Source organism: Protopterus annectens, chromosome 8.part0, assembly GCF_019279795.1.
Source record: "Protopterus annectens isolate FY-2018-M chromosome 8.part0, PAN1.0, whole genome shotgun sequence".
Lineage (NCBI taxonomy): Eukaryota > Metazoa > Chordata > Ceratodontiformes > Protopteridae > Protopterus > Protopterus annectens.
Window position 1 is genome coordinate 951793991 of NC_056741.1, and position 18062 is coordinate 951812052.

At 41.5% G+C, this 18062-nt stretch overlaps 1 protein-coding gene across 1 annotated transcript in view; it reads left to right on the plus strand.

The window, feature by feature from the left end:
* The window catches only part of LSR (lipolysis stimulated lipoprotein receptor), a 734631-nt gene that overhangs the window by 489655 nt on the left and 226914 nt on the right, over positions 1-18062 (plus strand). Inside the window, exon 4 of the mRNA XM_044079331.1 lies at positions 17409-17555. Within this exon, the coding sequence (XP_043935266.1) occupies positions 17409-17555 (147 nt within the window). The remainder of the gene's footprint in view (positions 1-17408; positions 17556-18062) is intronic.

Consider the following 18062-nt stretch of genomic DNA (forward strand, 5'->3'; position numbering starts at 1 on the left):
TTAACTCAAAAAGATTGTAAAGTTTGCTAGGAATTACTGTTTTTCATAATGTACTGAAAGCATGTTTTGTACCAGCGGTGGTGGTGCTGCGGGTAGCATCGTCGCCTCACAGTAAGACACTGTCCGGTTCGATTTTCAGCTAGAGTGCCTTCTGCGTGGAGACGTATGTGAATGGGCGTACCTTCATTGAAGGTTGTGCGTCAGGGCTGGTAACTCGGCACGTAAAAATCAACTACCAATCATTAGCAGATCGGAGTTCCGCTGTGGCGACCCCTAACTGGGAAAAGTCGAAAGACACAAGATTGTAAAGCATGTTTTGTAAAAATGATAAATTATGAGCACAGAATGATGCATCTTCTGAAGATTTCCATTCAAAAGCATGTAAAAGAACTAGCTTTGAAGAATGGTCATTCTAAAGAACCTGCACATGATCTATAGCAAAGTAGTAGTGAGATAATGTGCAGCTTCCATTGAATTGTTAGTCTGGTTCCAATTAAGCTAAATCATTTGATACCAAAGGGTCTGTTAGTGAGACACAAGTTTACAGGTGCATTTTGATGTATGCTAGCATACAAATATAGGTAACTTTAAACATTTTAGAATGCACCTCTATCTAATTATGTCATTCATAGTGTGTATAGATAGTATGAAGTTCATGAAGTAGGCGTGTGCTTTTCTTCAGACTGCATATTGAAATGGTAGAAAGCAAAAGTAAAATTGTGTGTTTTAGAGTGACGTATATGTAGGTGGGTGGATATCAACTGGCTGTGTCTTTGCTAAGGAAATTGTAGCAAAGCCCAGCTATTATTTTTTTTATTTATTTATTTTTTAATTATTCTTGCTTTACACTTCCTGGATGGCTGGATCTTACATGTCAAGCTTGGTGCCAACTTTAAATAGCTCTCTTTCTTTCTTTCTTTCTCTTTCATTCAGCCATTCATTCTGATTTGGGAGTTATCTAGCTATTCAAATTTTCACGTTTTCAAAACCTGACAAAGAGATGAGAAGTTTGTTCGTGTTCTTACTTTTAAAATTTGCTTTGTTTGAGCTAATTAATAAAACTAAATTGAAACTATATGGGCTTTGAGTACTGTGCTGCCTGTTCTTCTGGCTAGATTTTTTACATGGTTAATTATTTTGCCAGGTATGTGGACATGAGCTTCCTGCAATGGGCTAGCAGCCTGTCCAACATTAGTTTCTCTACCTTCTTCCATTTTTATGTCAGGATAGTATCTGGTATCTTAAACTGGATTAAGAAGGGAAATTGGCAAATGAGTATGCGTTTTTAGGCTAATCTTTGTGTACGTAGCTGTTGCCATTCCCACAGATGTGTGTTAGTATACAGGTTTTCTTGTAGGCTGGCTTTAGGTTCTTTCTTTTCCACGTGCTTGGTGCTCCTCCGATGTCAGCAGTTTTCATTTGAAGTATTCAGCAGTAGGGAACTGCTTTCCCTTTTATGATGATGCAGGTGCTGACTGAGGTCTCAGTATGGTAACTAGGAAGAGGGAGAAACTTGATGTCGTGTCTTTCTGAGGCTGTATTAGATGCTCGACACGTATTGCCTGCTAACTGAAGCCGTCGTAAGAGTCTGCTGTTGTGCTTGTACCTGCAGTACTCATTTTGTGGCCACTGTAAAAAGTCCAAGATGAAGGCTGTCCACAACCTTGATAAACTCCATTAAAATCGGTGAGAAGACTAAAGAGAAAAAAAAATTGATGTCAAAGGATATCATGGTGGAGTGAATATGCTTTAATGTGCTATTGGACAGTTTAGGACATCAAGGGCAAATCTGAGAAATGGATAAGAGTAGTACAGTGAGAAATTCTGATCCAAAATGCTGTGTTGCCTCTTAAAATAACATGGAATTTTAGTGAATTAAGTAATTTATAATCACATTCATAGGTATGTACTAGGCTAATGGCCATGGAGCTTTTACAAGCCTAGCCCAAAAAAATTGCCCAGGCACCATGCCACCCAATGTTAGTTCACAGTGCCCCTATCCGATAGGGCAGCTGGAATGATCCCTGGCATGAACCTTCTGTTACCCATCCACTCATCAAGATTTCTGTTAGAGGACCAGTGAGGTGCTCTGCTTGACATGAATGGGAAGCTTATTCCAGAGTATGGGCAGTCTTTGGGAGATGAACCTGTCCCTCCAGCATGTTCTGTTAATTGTGGTAATGAGGTTGTGATTTTCGGAGTGTGTGGCATGGGGAGATTGGGATTTCTTTAGGTGTAGCATTTCAAGTAGGGCTGGGTCAGACATGGCTTTGTAAGTCAAGCAGAGATCACCTCTAAGCAGATGATAAGAGACTGGGAGCAGCTGAAGTTTCTTGAGTCTGTCATGTAGGACATGTGTTTAAGGCCTAGGATCCTTTTTGTGAGGTACTTTTGTGGCCTCCAAGCTGTTGGTGTCTAGTAAGGTATCTGCCAAATGGGGCATTGTATTTGATGTTTGGTCTAATGAGGGATGTGTAGAGAGGGAGGATGACCTCTTTCTTCCTGGATGCAAAACTTTTGGTTATAAGTTGTGTCAAGTAGAAGGACTTTGACCACAGTGGCAATGTGGTGGTCGAAGGTGAGGTGGCTGTCGATCTAGGTGCCCAGATCTCTTCAGTGGGCTCCCATCAACGTGGTAATTCATGGGAACTGAGTTTTTTCCAAAGGGGATGATGGCACATTTTTTGGCATTAAGCTTCAGGCCATGGTTCCGTCACCAGTCATTGGTCCTAGAGAGGCCCTTTTGTAGGATGTCTGTATCACTTGGGGAGTTGATAATGATTCTTAGCTTGCAGTCATCAACGAACTTGGTCAGCTGAAGTTCTTCTTTGTTGGGCTGGACTTCTGAGAAATAGATGCCGAACAGGAGAGGGGCCAGGACCGAGCCCTTTGGGACTCCACTCATGACTGTCTGACAGTCTGACTTGGAATCCACAACTTTCACTCTGTGGGACCTGTCTGTGAGCCAGTTTGCAACCCACCTAATGATGTAAGGATTGATACCTAGTTTGGTGAGTTCATCAATGATACCTGAGTGGGGAGTGGTGTCAAAGCCCTTGGCCAGGACGCGGTAGGCTGTATGCATTGCCTTACCCTCATCCACAGCCTTGGTGACTGCCTCGAAGAAGTCAACCAGATTCAGCAGGCAGGATCTCCCCTTGACAAAGCCAAACTGTGTGGGGTCAAGAGTTTGGAGACTGCCTATCTCTTTGTTAAGCAGGTCCATGATGATGTGCTCCATAGCTTGGCATACCAGACTCGTCAGGCTAATGGGGTGATAGTTCCCAGGGTCTGTAGTTGCTCCCCCTTTATGGACCGGGATGACTGTAGAAGTGTGCCATTCATTAGGGGCATAGCCTGAGGTAAGGCTGTGATTGAACAGGGCACACAGATGTGGTGTCAGTTTGTTTTCTATCTCATGTGGGATAAAGCCCAGGGATATTATCAGGTCCCATGGACGCTGTATTTTTGGCTTTGGACAATGCAGCTTTTACCTGTGCCATAGAAATGGTGGGTACCAGGCTTTCTTCTGGTATTGTGATAGGGCCCTTGGGGGAGGGAGGGTAAAGTTGGCACTGAATCTGTCTGCCAATATGTTGGCTATATCTGTTGGCTCAGTATAGGAGGTGCCATTGTGCAGTAACTTAGAGCAAATTTGGGTATTGCCTTTGAGGTTTTTGATATAGCAATAGAAGGCTTTGTGATTGTTCTTGGTGTCAGCCGCAGTTCTGCCTTCATAGCTGGCTTTAGAGGATTTGATAAGGGATCTCAGCTTTTTGTTGAGACTGATAAGGGAGGTTTTCCAGTCTTGTGACTTCATTTTCTTCTGCAACAGTTTGTCTTCTGTTGTAGAGTTTGATGGCTGGGGACCATCAGATTGGCTTCCTTTTTTGGAGGAGAGCGGCTTGGTTCTATTTGGTATGGCAAGGTCCATATATTTTTGTACATTCTCGTACAGTGCATTGGTGTATGATTCAGCAGTCATGCAGCTATTTTCCATTGACATGGGTGCCGAGAAGTTAGCCACCTCTGCTTTTAGTAGCCCTTAGTTGGCTTTAGAGAAGTTTTTCGGACTGGTCACCTTAGTGGGGGTGGTGTGGGGGGGGGGTAGGTGAGATGGAGATTTCCATTCCATTTGCTTTTCGCAAAATAAATGTTTCACTTCATTTGTTTCAGAAGTGCAACTCTGCCATTGTATTTTTGCACAAGAGTAAACTTTGTGTTGGGTAAAATGTACTTTGTACATGCTGTGCTGGATGATTGATCTCTCCTCACTAAGGGGAAAATTTAAAAACTTCTCTCTTTAATTGGAGCCTCAAAGTTTACAGTTTGTTGCCTGGCAGACATTCCAGATTATATGTTCTTGACGTTAGTGTTGTCTGTCCTTAGTGTCATGTCAGAACCACTACTTTATCATCACTGTTTAAGAAAAAATTAAGGATTCTGTGGTAATTATCTGCTGCCATGCCTCATATTTATGTGGTTTCTGTGCTTTGTCAGGAGCCAAAGCTTGACTTATTTAGCAAACTGTAAAGAGAGCATAATGAATTGTTTTAACAGGTAAATGCTAGTTGCACTGATAGAGATAGTTTAACCTAACAAAATGTATGTCATGTTGAATGACTGCTTAAACAATGTATGTATTCATCCCTTCAGGCTTCACTCTGTCTCTTATAGAATGTGTGTCGTGGCCATGATTCTTCAGAAGTTTTACGGGCAATTAAGTTCTGATCTGACTGCACTTTTAAAATTGAAAGAGCAGGTTGACATTCCATAGTTTTGCATCTTATTGTTTTAATGGTTTCTACTGGACTTCCTGTAGTCTTGGAAAAACTCCCTTATCAACAGATCATAGGTTATAGGTTAAGTACTGATGTAGTGGTACTAGAAGACAGGATAATAGTATGAGTGGTATTGGATGCACCTTGTGATTTGCTACAGGAAGAAGAAAAGATAAATTCCGAAACTGGGTTTCTTACAAATTTGAATCATTATTTCAGCTTGGTAAACAAAGGATTATTGTAGCAGAAAAATATTACTTGTATGCCGAAAGGTTCAAATCTGTGGAATGCACACAAGATGATACAGTACTAGGAGTTTGTTTATACAAAGTAATAACCAAGAAAGACACCCACATACCATAGAAGATTTTTGTACCAGTTGGCAGAAACTGAACTAGATTAAGAAGTCATGGTATGTTTGCTAATTCTTAATCGTGCAGTTTTACCAATAAAAGTTGTACATAAGCTGTTCGTTTAGATTTTGCTGGTAATTTGTGACCCCGTCCCACATGATTTGAGTAAAGTATTTCTAGCTTCTTTTGTTTCTTATGCAGCCTTATATTTCTTTATTGTTTATTTGTTGCTTAGTACTGTAATAAAAGCAGACTTTCTCTCTCTAGAATTGCCAAAAGATGACTACCACAGCCATTCCCATTTTAGATTTAATGGACATCTTAAAGGTGACAAGTGGATTAGGAAAGGAAAATGTTTTGTGTGAAGACAGAAAAAAATGGGTGTAGTTATGATTGTGTTTTGTGCTTTAAAAAGAATGGTGGCTTACAAGTTTAGTTTTCTGCCTTACCACTCCAAGGCCTTAAGCTTCAGTCCTGGTCTCCAGTTTACTGACTTTAAAATGTTGGCCCACAGTGAGAGCTTTTTTTGAATATTTTGTTTTTCTCCTAGCTCCCTAAAGTATGCTGACAGATTAAAAACTGATTTTATGTAGCATTAATGTCTTGCTTCATTGCTAATTTGTGAGCATTTTACTTTGCTGTGCCCACAAAATGACCTGGTGTGTGCTGCTTAAGAGATGTGATTCTATTTATCAGCTAAGGCATTTGTTCCCAGCACACTGCGTCCTCATATTGACAATACATTTGGGTATTTTTGTCTTCAGCCTCTTCTCCATTAACTTAGAAAAGCATTGCTTCGAATTCCTGAATCTGTGGAGAGTGCGTTTATTTCAGTTTAACAATACAAGTTGGTTAAGTGACCCTTTTCATTCACAACCCATGTCAAAATACAAATGCATTACACATAATTGCACTCAAGTGCATGTAAGTATAGTAGTAGTAAACAGTGCAACAGAAGTGAAGTATTACTAAACCTTGTATGGAAAGGTGCTTTGCTTGAAAAACAAACTTTTGCTGTAAATGAATCCACCAAAGACGTGGGTAGGCTTTAATTCCTAGAAACTCACAGTAGCTTTTGTGGCACCATAGATGAACAAAATGCATAGAAGACTGCAGACACTGCATGTTGATGTTTTTTCTGAGTCCAGAACTCTGAAGATTTAAGCAGTGTGATATAGGGATCAAGGGCAATAGACCTGTAACTTTTTTTGATTTGAGGAAATCTTGTTGATCATTCATTGGATCATAGGAGATTACTAGGCTGATAACACTACCCATTCATGACCCAGTTTTCCCAGTTATCAATACCATGGACTGGAATGTTATTAGCATACACCTGTGCCCTTGGGTATCCTAAAGATGCCCCTGCTCGTAGCAGACACAGGTGACAAGACAAGGTTGAATTTGTGATTTCTCATCCATTGATCCAAATTGCATTTAAATAGTCTGTAGGAGACCAAGAACAGACCTTTGAGGCAGTCCTCATAGTACATGTTATTTACACCTTGTATTCTTTTAGAGAGGAGCCTTTGTGGTCACTCTAGCTGTTGCAAACGCTGAAGAGTGCATTGTACTCTTATTGGCTTAATAAGGGCACATACCCTTTCATCTATAATCCAGGCCCCAAAGGCAGAGGCTAATGCAGTATAATTTAATTCTGAGTAGCCGATCAGCCTGCATATTTTAGGCAGTTGTAAGAAACCAGAGTGTTCCAATAAAGCATTTTCAGACTTGAGGAGAATGTGCAAAGTCATCCAGGCAATAACTGAATGTCAAGGTTGAACCCTGTGCCCTTAAACTCTCAGGCAGGAACCTTAACCATTGATCACCTTTCTGTCCAGGATCTCCACCTTAGTCAGGTTTCCAAGCTTTTTTTCTCCTTGGAAAGTCCTTTTTTTCCCTTTAAAGTTAACCCCATCAGTGTTGTGTACCGAAAAAGCATAACTTGCAGTACTGTGGCTGACTTCTGCCTGAAAATGGTTTTTGCAGTTTCTTTGGGCACCAGTTTGATTTTTTGAGAAGTCTCATTTTATTCCTTTCTGGCATTTGTCACATGTACTGCTTTCAGGTGTTTACCACATTGTGCGACATCATTTTTAGGCTGAAATGAGTAGATGTTCATCGTGTTACACTGCTGCAGTCATTACACTTGGGTTATCCTGCCGTCAGGCAGTTCCCAGTCGGTTTGTGTTCCAAAGTCTTGGTCCGGCGTCGGTTGCTGTCGCCTCCTCCCTGACGTCAGTGTGACAGGAGTATATAAGATGCAACCGACACCATTTTCTCCAGTCTTTCTTGCTGCGCGGTGACCGAAGCAAAAGCAGTTCGCAAGTGCCGGTCGGCCGACTCCTGAGATTTTCTTTCCGAATCCAGAACCAAAGTCTTCTACAAAGCTAAGTACCCCATTGGGGAAACTTTTTCTTGCCTCAGACCGATGTCAGTAAAAGTTAATAACTGTATTTCTTGTGGAAGCAAATATCTCATAAGGATTTCCATTCCTATTGTATCCCATGCCTAGGCCCAGACCACGACGTCAGTGGTTGTCAGTTTTGTGCTAGGTTTAACAAGCGCACTGTTAAATGTCGGTTTGATTTTGCCCGACATTATTTTGTCAGAAAATTCAGTTACAGCATGCCGTCGGATCTTCCGACGACTGGAATACATAAAAAGCGCAAAGACAAGGATAGGCATCCAAGGCCCAAAACTGACGACGAAGCCTCTTCTAGGCCAGTCGCCGGTTCTCCGGTTTTCAGCGAGGTGCCTTTGCAGCCCCCGACGACCGCTTCTGCAGAACCACAGGCCACCTCCGACTCTCACATGGAGATGGATGGGCCTTCGGATGCACAAGTTTTACAGCCTACCAAAACTAACCCTTCAGAGGGATCCGGAGTGGCAGAGCAACCCGCAGCTTCAGAGGGTGTTTTCAGACCTACTCAGTTAAGCATTAAACCCTCTGTTAAGTCTAAGCTTCCTTTTAAAAACAAGGAAACAATTACAGCATTCCCCAGGACAGGCCTCTATGCCTAAGAAACAAATGCTCAAAATGGCCGAAGACCTAATCACTCTGATCAGGGGGTCCCATCCCCCACCTGATAAAAGGCCTAGACAGGATGCAGACTGACTCATCTGACCAGGTGTCCATCTCTTCAGATTCATCCTCAGACCTAGGATATTCTTTACCCCCTTATGAGGATTCTGACGCTGAGGAATCAATTCCATCAGCCTCTCCGCCTGAGAACTACTCCTTTGGGGAAACCTTACATACCATGAGGGAGCATTTCCATTGGGAAGGTCAGGATTACTCAGAATCCAAGAAAAGGCTCCGAGACTTCCTTTTATTACCTCAACACAGACCCCTTGCTATTCCGCCAGTGTTAGATATTGTGGATGATGTGTATACTCAATCCAGCTTAAATCCTGATTCTTTACCTCCAGCCCCAGTTAAACCTGACCGATACTGCAGAGTCCCTGACTCACACAAATTTCTGTATAAAAGCCCTGTTGCTGACCCTGAAACTATTTCTCAGGGACCCAAAGGGGTTGAGGCCTAATCAGCAAAGAATCCAGTTCCCTCTGACAGAGATTCCAGAGCATTAGACAGATGGGGAACGAAAGTATATACGTCTGCAACTTTAGCAATGAGAGCCTTAAATTGCCGGTTTCACATGTTTAAAATATCAGCAATTTTTGATGTCTCAGTTGAAACAAAAAATGCTTCCAGATTTAGATCCTCCTAATTTTAAAGAAATGCAGAATTTATTGCATGCAGCTGAACAAGTGGGAAAACATGCTTTGCAATGTGGTTTTGATTCTTTAGAGGCCTCCTGTAGAGCAGCAGTTACAGGCTCTGTCATTAGAAGACATGCTTGGTTAAAAGAACATACGTTACCAGATCATGTTAAAGCAAAATTATTGGGTGCACCTTTGCGGCAAGATGTGTTGTTTGGAGTTAAGGTAGAAGAGGTATTAAAGAAAATGGAGGATAAGGCAAAATCTATGCAGACGGTGAAGGATTTCTTATAGGTTCAGCCTCCACGATTTAGCAGAAATTGGCCAACAAAGAGTTGGTCCTTTCCAGTCAGACCTCAAAGGGGCAGATACAGACATCCAGGAGGGTAGAGGTCAACCACAAGGTCCTTACAGGCCTCGACAATGGGGTGCATCAGGCCAGAAAGAAGGGGAAGACAGGCCCCAACCTTATAAAAAGCAGCCCCAATGACTTCCCACTACAGCTGCCAAACAACTCTCTTGTCAGCCCCTTTGGGAGGAAAACTGGCACTTTTCTATCACAATTGGCATATGATCATCAAAGACAAATGGGTTCTCAACATTGTATTTCAAGGTTACAAGTACCACTTTCACACTCTGCCAAGGTTAAAAGGAATGCCAAATCTGCCACCAAATCAATGGGCAGAGGCTCAAAAACAAATTACAGCTCTCATGGACATGAGAGCTATTCAAAAGGTACCACCACAGCAGCAAGGACAAAGATTTTACTCAAGACTCTTTCTGGTTCCCAGAAAGGACAAAGCCTGGAGGCCCATTCTGGATCTTTCTTCTCTAAACACTTACCTGGATGTTCCGAAATTCAAAATGTTGACTTTACAGCAGCTTCTTCCCATGCTGGGCAAGAAAGCTTGGCTCGTGACCTTGGACCTCAAGGAGGCATACCTGCATGTCCCTATCAGACAAAACTGTAGAAGATACCTCAGATTCATAGCTGGTTCAATGCACTATCAATTCTCTGCACTGCCCTTTGGCTTATCTACTGCGCCCAGGGTCTTCACAAAGTGCCTGGCACCAGTAATTGCTTTTTGCAGACAGAAAGGAATTCATATTTATCCGTACCTGGACTGCCTGATTCAAGCAGAGAGCAAGGGCATTCTTCTAAAACATCTGGCATTTGTAAAGAGGTTAAGTTGCCTGGGGTACACGGTAAACGAAAAGAAATCAAAACTAGTGCCCTCACAAGAGATAATATTCCTGGGTGCCAACTTGAACACAACGGCCCAGCTGGCTTATCTCACGCCAGACAAGCGAGGACAACTGACTCAATACTTCCAATTGATGGCAGCAAATACCCAACTCCCTGCAAGAAAAATTCTGCAGACCTTGGGTTACGTGGCATCTTGCATACTACTAATTCCATATGAGGAAACTACAATGGCACCTAAAGAGTGTATGGTCTCAACACTGTCAAAGTTTGGAAACCGTTATACCACTAATTCCGTGCCTTCAACAGGAGTTTCGATGGCGGGCTCAAGCTTGTCACCTCAAGAAAGGACAGCCTTTTACTCAACCCACAGCCAGGCAAACACTGTCAACAGATGCATCGGATTACGCCTGGGGACCACACATGGCAGGAAAATGTATTCAGGACAAGTGGCCCACAGAACAAAGGCATCTTCACATCAATCAAAAAGAGATGCTAGCTGTACAAAATGCCCTTATAGCTTTCAAGGACCTGCTGCATCCAGGACAACTACTACTAAAGACAGACAACACCACAGTTATGTGGTACATAAACAGGCTAGGGGGCACTCATTCCTACCCCCTCTGCAGACAAGCCATGACCTTGTGGAACACAGCTTTAAACTATCAAGTTCATCTGCAAGCACAATTCCTGCCAGGAGAGAAAAACACACTGGCAGACGACTTAAGCAGAAACATCATGGATCCCCATGAATGGGAATTGAATCCACAAATATTCAGAATGATAACACAGAAATGGTGGAGCCGGGTCATAGATCTGTTCGCATCCCCAATGAACTGCCAGTTACAGAAATTCTGCACAAGTAGTTACCATCCACAAGCATGGAAAGTGGATGCCCTCTCATTCAGCTGGAAAAACCTACAAGTATATGCTTTTCCCACTACTACCTCTCCTTCCAAAGGTACTCATAAAAGCCAGGAAAGAAGAACCAAAGATGATCCTGATTGCACCAGACTGGCCACGCCAGCACTGGTACCCAATCTTAAAGAACTTAGCACAAGGACCACCCTGGATTTTGCCTCAAATCCCACATCTGCTGACTCAGCTCAACAGTCAGATACTTCACAGCCAGCTAAAGACCTTAAACCTAGCTGCATGGAAGATTCCTTAGTCAAGCAAGCAGTGCCTCTCTCCAAAGCTGTTATGGATGTCATTCTGGAGGCCAGAAGGCCTAGAACCAGGAAAGCCTATTCGGATAAGTGGAAGAGATTCTGTGCCTGGAACCAGGTTCACAGCTTTGAGCCTCTTGTCCCAAACATTCCTCAGATACTACAATATTTAACTGAGATGCTGGACAAAGGCCTCTCCTATTTATCCATCAAGATCCACGCCTCTGCCATCTCTCCTCATTACAACACGGATCCACCAATTTTCTCTAATCCTTTGCTAAAACAGTACCTCTGAGGGGCTAAAAACATAAGACCGCCCCGTAGAGCACCTACTCCAACTTGGGACCTCAACTTTGTTTTGGAAAAATTAACTTTACCTGCTTTTGAGCCAGCTAACACAGCAGACTTAAAATATATCTCTTGTAAAACTGCTCTGCTGCTGGCAATAACATCAGCACGAAGAGTTTCAGAATTACAGGCACTAATGGCAGTGGAACCTTTCCTCATTTTCCACCAGGACAGGGTGTCTTTAAGAACTAACCCTACATTTATGCCAAAGGTGGTATCAAGTGTGGCTCTAAACCAAACTATTCACTTGCCAACTTTTTATCCAAAACCACAGAATATAGGGGAGAGACTACTGCATTCTTTAGACATTCACAGGCAGTTACACTTCTACTTGGACAAAACCAAAGCTTTCAGGAAATCTGAGCAATTATTGGTAGCATATGCTGCAGGAGCACAAGGAAAAGCCATTTCAAAACAGACTATTTCAAAATGGATAGGACATTGCATATGTTTCTGCTATACACACCATGGGAAACCTGTACCTAGCAGCATTAGATCTCACTCCACCAGGGCAACAGCCACTTCAACTGCCTACCTCAGAGGAGTACCTACCAAGGATATTTTGGAAGCAGCAACATGGAGTTCTGTGCATACCTTCACCAAGTATTACCATCTGCCTCTATACTCTAAATCCAGAGCTGGCTTCGCCACTGCAGTGCTGCAGGGCCTTATAGCCACCCCTAATGCCTTATAAAACCAGACACCCTACCTCAGCTTTGGGATTCTACCCAAGTGTAATGACTGCAGCAGTGTAACACGAACATAGTACAGTTTTGTACCTACCATAAATGTAGATGTTTGAGTGTATACACTGCTGCAGTCCAGGTTACCCTCCCTCCTTCCCTTCTTATTTGCTGGTATGTACCTAGATCTTCTACCCTTTACTACCTATGGGGAGTATTTGCTGGTAACTGAAAGTTGTTGTTTGCTTTTCTTATGTATGTTTTATTAGCAGTTTGAATTGCCTACCTATTTGGGGGCACCTGACATCTGGGGCAAGAAAAAACTGAAGAAAATGGCATCGGCTGCATCTTATATACCCCTGTTGCACTGACATCAGGGAGGAGGTGACAGCAACCGACCCTGGACCAAGACTTTGGAACTCGGGCCGACTGGGGAACTGCCTGACGGCAGGATAACCCAAGTGTAATGACCGCAGCAGTGTATACACTCAAACATCTACATTTATGGTAGGTACAAAACTGTACTTTACATGACTTCTTGCTGTAAATGCATCTTGTTAAAGCAACATGTATGATGTAAACTATTTAATAAGCATAAGATGCATAGCGGTCAACTGTCCAGATTTATTTGTGGTTTTCTAGCAAATCACTGAGGACTGGAGCTTCTAAATAGACATCAACTCTCTCCTTGTAACCCTTCCCACAGAAATACTTAAAGTAAATCAGTAGTACATTTCTGACTTCACAAAAACAGTCTAATCTTTCTATGGTTTCTAGCTGTCTCTAAAAGAAAACACAAGTCTAAGATAACTTGCATAAGACAACAGGCAGGGTGCTGATGAGTTGGATATCAAAACAAAAATGCTTCATAATATTTGGTTCTCACTGTTTAAATTGAAACTGCAGTTCTGCTAAAACTTTACATCATTTCACACTTGTGTTCCCAGGCTGACAGAAACTGCATTTACATTATTTTACACTTAGAGCAATAAAGGACATTCCACATGTAAATTCTGGTCATTAACTTTAGCCTTAAAGCAATAGGCAGGAAGCCTTCATCTAGCCGGACTGGAGCTGACTGTAGATCAAAGGGCCACAACATGCTTTTACTGGGTCAGTAGAGAGCACTGTTGCACATTTTTGTAACAGCATTTCTTTTCATTTAAGACAAGAAGCCTGCGATTCACATTCATATTTACAAATGATAGAATTATGTATAGAATTCTATCTGGCTAGGCTGGCAGCCTTCACCGATCTCTACCAGTCTTCACATGGCTTTCTTGTTAATTTACATTAAGTCTAACATTACATAACTTGCTCTTTCTACCTTCCCCTAAACCTCATTCCTGTACATGGACATGATTCAAGTATTGCCCCCACAAATTCCATTTATTTCTATGAAATTTGGTCCTTACCTTTTCAAAAATTATATATCCAGTTCTTTGTCTCCTTTGCAATATTAATTCTGTGATGGCTGCATTCTGGAGAGCAGGTTGATTTAGAGAAATAAAGGAGAGAGCTAGTGGAAGCTGATGGTTTAGGTAAAAGTAATTTAATGGCTCGGCACTGTACTTTCTGGATGCCAGCAAAAATGAATTCTTGAGGAAGTAAGAGGAAGCCCATCTATAATGGAGCAGAAAAACTCTAGTAGGGAAGAGTCTTGCAGCTGTTCGACAAAATGCACTGCAGGTTTCAACTTTGGTACAGGGGATGAAGTTCAGTAATTTAGATGAAAGAAATGCGTTCAGAGTTGCTCAAGTGCAGAATTGGAGAAATGTGTCAAGTCAAATGATAAGTAGCTAGAAGGAATAGAATAAGGTTTAAGTAGCTATTCAGATGAACTGATAAAATTGTAGAAATTGGAGATTAAGACTGCAAAAGTCAGAGGTTGACTGACTATGAGGCTTCTCAAGAAGAACAGTTTCAAAAAATAGTTAGAAGCCAGAGTACAGAGAGAAAATTTGAAATTATCTACTGCTCCACAGAGGTGGGAAGGAAATAAATTGCATTAATTTGGTGTAGATAATCAACTGGTATTCCACAACAGGATTTGTTAATTGAAAGGGGAACTCTGTATATGTTCCAAGTTCTTTCATGAGAAGGAAACCAGTAGTTGTAAAGATGTAATCATACAAGCAGAAAGAGCTGCTCTTCACAAAATTGTAGCAGAAGGGAAACCTTAACAACTGGAGACCCCAGAGTATTTGTGGAAATAAGATTATTCACTGTATAAGAGAAACAAGTTTATCCCTGCAATTCAGAAGATAGGGATAGGCGGTTATGAGATTCAAGGTGATATATCCAGCCAATTTTAGAATGTTTCCTGGAGGATCAAAGACATTTTCGAATGAAGAATAGCCTAAGAAAGAAATTAAAAATGCTACTTGGAGTCTGCCATCAGGCTGAAGGGAACTCTCCTTCTCATACCTCTACCAAAGCCCCCAAAGAGAGCCTGCCAGTAAAACATTTCCATTGTTCCAAAAGAAATGATTGAGTGAAAAAAAAATGGGCGCGGACTAGAAAAAAACAGACCATCGTTTAGTGGTTGAGATGAGGAAGAAGACTAGCGATTTGACATTTCAGAAAGATGCAGTCTGGGCATGAGAACTGTGCATCTGCTTGAAGCACCTAAAATACGTTTAAGTCTGTGGACTGTTAAATTGGTAGGAGGACTGTAAAGCAGAATTCCCACTTTGTTAATGTTTCGAAGGATAATGAATTGACTGAAAATGTAAGTAGGAAGTTATTTTTTGTTAGTATTATATTTATAATAAATTTCTTTAAGTAAACTGCATGTTACATTGTAAAGTAGCTGCCCTGAAATCACTGTTGCATTATTTGTGACATGTAGGTTGTCCCTGCTGATGTCTGGCCATGGTACCGAAGCTAAATCCGATGTATGACGTCAGCTTGTATGTATTGGAGTGTAAAGACGGATGTATGAGTCTGGATCTTCAGCCTATCTTGCTGCCATTTGGAACACAGGTCATGCGTCTGTCAGACTGTTTGCTGTGTGTTCATTAGTATCCTTGCTTCATTTGTTTTATCCACATAAATGTCCCATTGGAGAACCTTACTTTTTACTGTTTGTAAGTTGTAGATGAGCAAACAGATTAGAAATTGAAAAGCATTTCCCAGCATTTGGGAACCTTTTCATGCATTTGTAAAACTTAGTGTTTTTCCCCTTCTCTAATAGCAAAGCTTTGCAGCTGAAGACTACCTACAGCTACAAGCACTTGATTCAGAGTTCATGATTCAGCGATTTCCTAATTATTTCTTTGAAAAACACTATAATTTAGTACTTAAAGGGGGACTTGCAAGCAGTTCACCAAAAATAAATGCATTATGTTGCACTGAAGGGGAGTACTTTTGCAAGTAGATGCTTTAATTGTAACTTTTAGCACCACTGTGTAAAAATAACAGTGCACAATGTAGTGTATTCATTCAAGAGTAGTCAGTACACCTTTTATTAAGTCTAAAGATCAGTTAACTAATAACATGCAAGATAACATCTGGGAGGGGAAACTGAGATGGGGCGAGATTAGATGGTGGTATTAGTGCAGGGTGGAACATAAGCTTAATCGTGCTGGAAGTGCATGTTACAGCCTTAATTTAGAATAGGTAAAGCCTATGGAGGTGGCTGTCAGTTTTAGGGCAACTGTACCTACGTATAGGTTAAGTTCCCTTTTTGGAAGGTGGTAAATAGTGTTTTTGTGTTTGAGTTAAATGGTTGGGGGTTAAAATAAAAATGTACATTTAAGTTTTTTTTTTATTGAAGTGAAACTTCTGGGAAAATGTGACGTATTCAAACAGAGATGAGAAGCTGCTACTGCATATAAGATCAGCCTTCTTTCTATTAATGTGGGCATGTAAGCTGAAAGTTGGGATTGTATGTTCAAAAAAAACAGTCCTATAGAATATATGAAAGTAATAGCTTCTTATCAGAACAATGACCTTATCAATAATAATATAGGATCATAGGAGATTACTAGGCTAATGGCCTTGGAGCCTTTTTATGGTTAGCAATTCATGCCCAATTTTTCACAGTTGTCAATGCCCATGGGCTAGAACTGCTTTGGTATAGTGGCCATAGGTGAGAAGCTAGTGATGAATTTGGGTTTTCCATCCACTGGTCCAAACTGCATTTGAAAAGGCTTAGGGAAGAACTCTGCTTCACCTGAATGGGAATTCTGATTTAGAAAAGGGTGAATCTCTGACACCCATACCTGCCAGTTCAACATGTTGTGTTTGTCACAGACTAGGTTTAGATCCTTAGATCAGGTAATTCTAGTGCTATTTGTTTTGAGAATGTCTAGCAGATCTCTTAGGGCTAGATCGGAGAATGCTTTGTAGGTTAGGCATAGGCTGCCCCTTGGTAGTTTGTAGGAGGCTGAGTACAGGGATAGAGCTATGAGGCAGTTCGCATAGGACATATTTACCCCCAAGTGAGGAACCTTTGTGGTTGCACCATCTAGCTGCAAATGCCTGGTCAGGTACATTTGAAAAGGTGCATTGTATTCTGTTTTTGGTCTAGAGAGGCTGAGTATAGTGAGACTAAGATCTGCTTAGAACTTGATGCCATGCCCTTGCTTAAATTGCAGTGTGTAGAATACCATGGACACATGGTGATCAATGTTCAGGTTCCTGTCAACCAGAGTTCCCAAGTCCCTTACCACGGAGAGTGCTGTCAGTGTTATAATTTGCAGCTTGCCCCCTACCCCAAAAAAAAAGGGTATGATTGTTTTTTTTTTTTGCACCGAGTTTTAGGCCATGGTTTTGGCACAGTGTTTTGCCTTCGTCAGACCCTCATGGAGGATACCCAACCCTTTGGAGAATTAGTGATTGCTCCCAACTTGCAGTTGTCGGCAAATTTGGTTAGCCAAAAAAGCATTTTTTTAACTCCGCATACACTTTTTCCTGAGTAACAACAAAATTTTGATACGTCTTGCAGAGATGACGCTTCATTTTCTTCTGGTAACCTTGTAAGTACTTTTATTACTACTTCAGACTCTCTGCAGAAAAATATTCAACATTCTTGTATAATATGATTTCTTAGATGCATTATGTGTTTTGAAGCTGACTGAAAACAAAGCCAAGTGCATAACGTTTTATGGTGTATCATAATGTTCACTTCTCTCTCACAGACTGGTTGTTTGTGGTGCTTGTGGTCCTTGCATTTCTTCTGCTGTTGCTCCTTATCGGAATCTGTTGGTGCCAGTGTTGTCCTCATACCTGTTGCTGCTATGTCAGATGCCCTTGCTGTCCTGAAAAATGCTGCTGCCCTCGTGCATGTAAGTATCTCAGTTCTGCCTTTCATCTCATGATACAGAAATTTTTTTGTCTGCCTTTATTGTTTCAGACATTAACCCAGTTTTTGCACTGTTTTCTAATCTAAAAATGTGAAATAGGTTGGCACACTTTGTTACAATACAGTAGTATATTTTAAGACATTTGTTTCATATTTAAGTTTTAAGTTGCCTGGCCATCTGCTCACAAAACAGACCAGATTCAGTGCATGTGTGTTCTCCTTTGTAGGGTATGCTATATATTCCCACCCACTCACCCCCTTGGCACAGCTGGCCTCTCAGTAAGTCATCTGGACCTGAATTAGCCTCCCCGAGCTCAATCCAATCTATTTCCAGGGCCAGTTAGGTGATTGACAATGCTAGTGCAGCATCATGTTTCTGCAGAGGAGTCTAAGCTAACGCCCAATACCTTCCAGCTGCAACCTTTTGTATACTTGCTTCTTCAGTAGGTGCATGCACAGTTCCAAGTGTGACCATTTTATGATTGTGGTG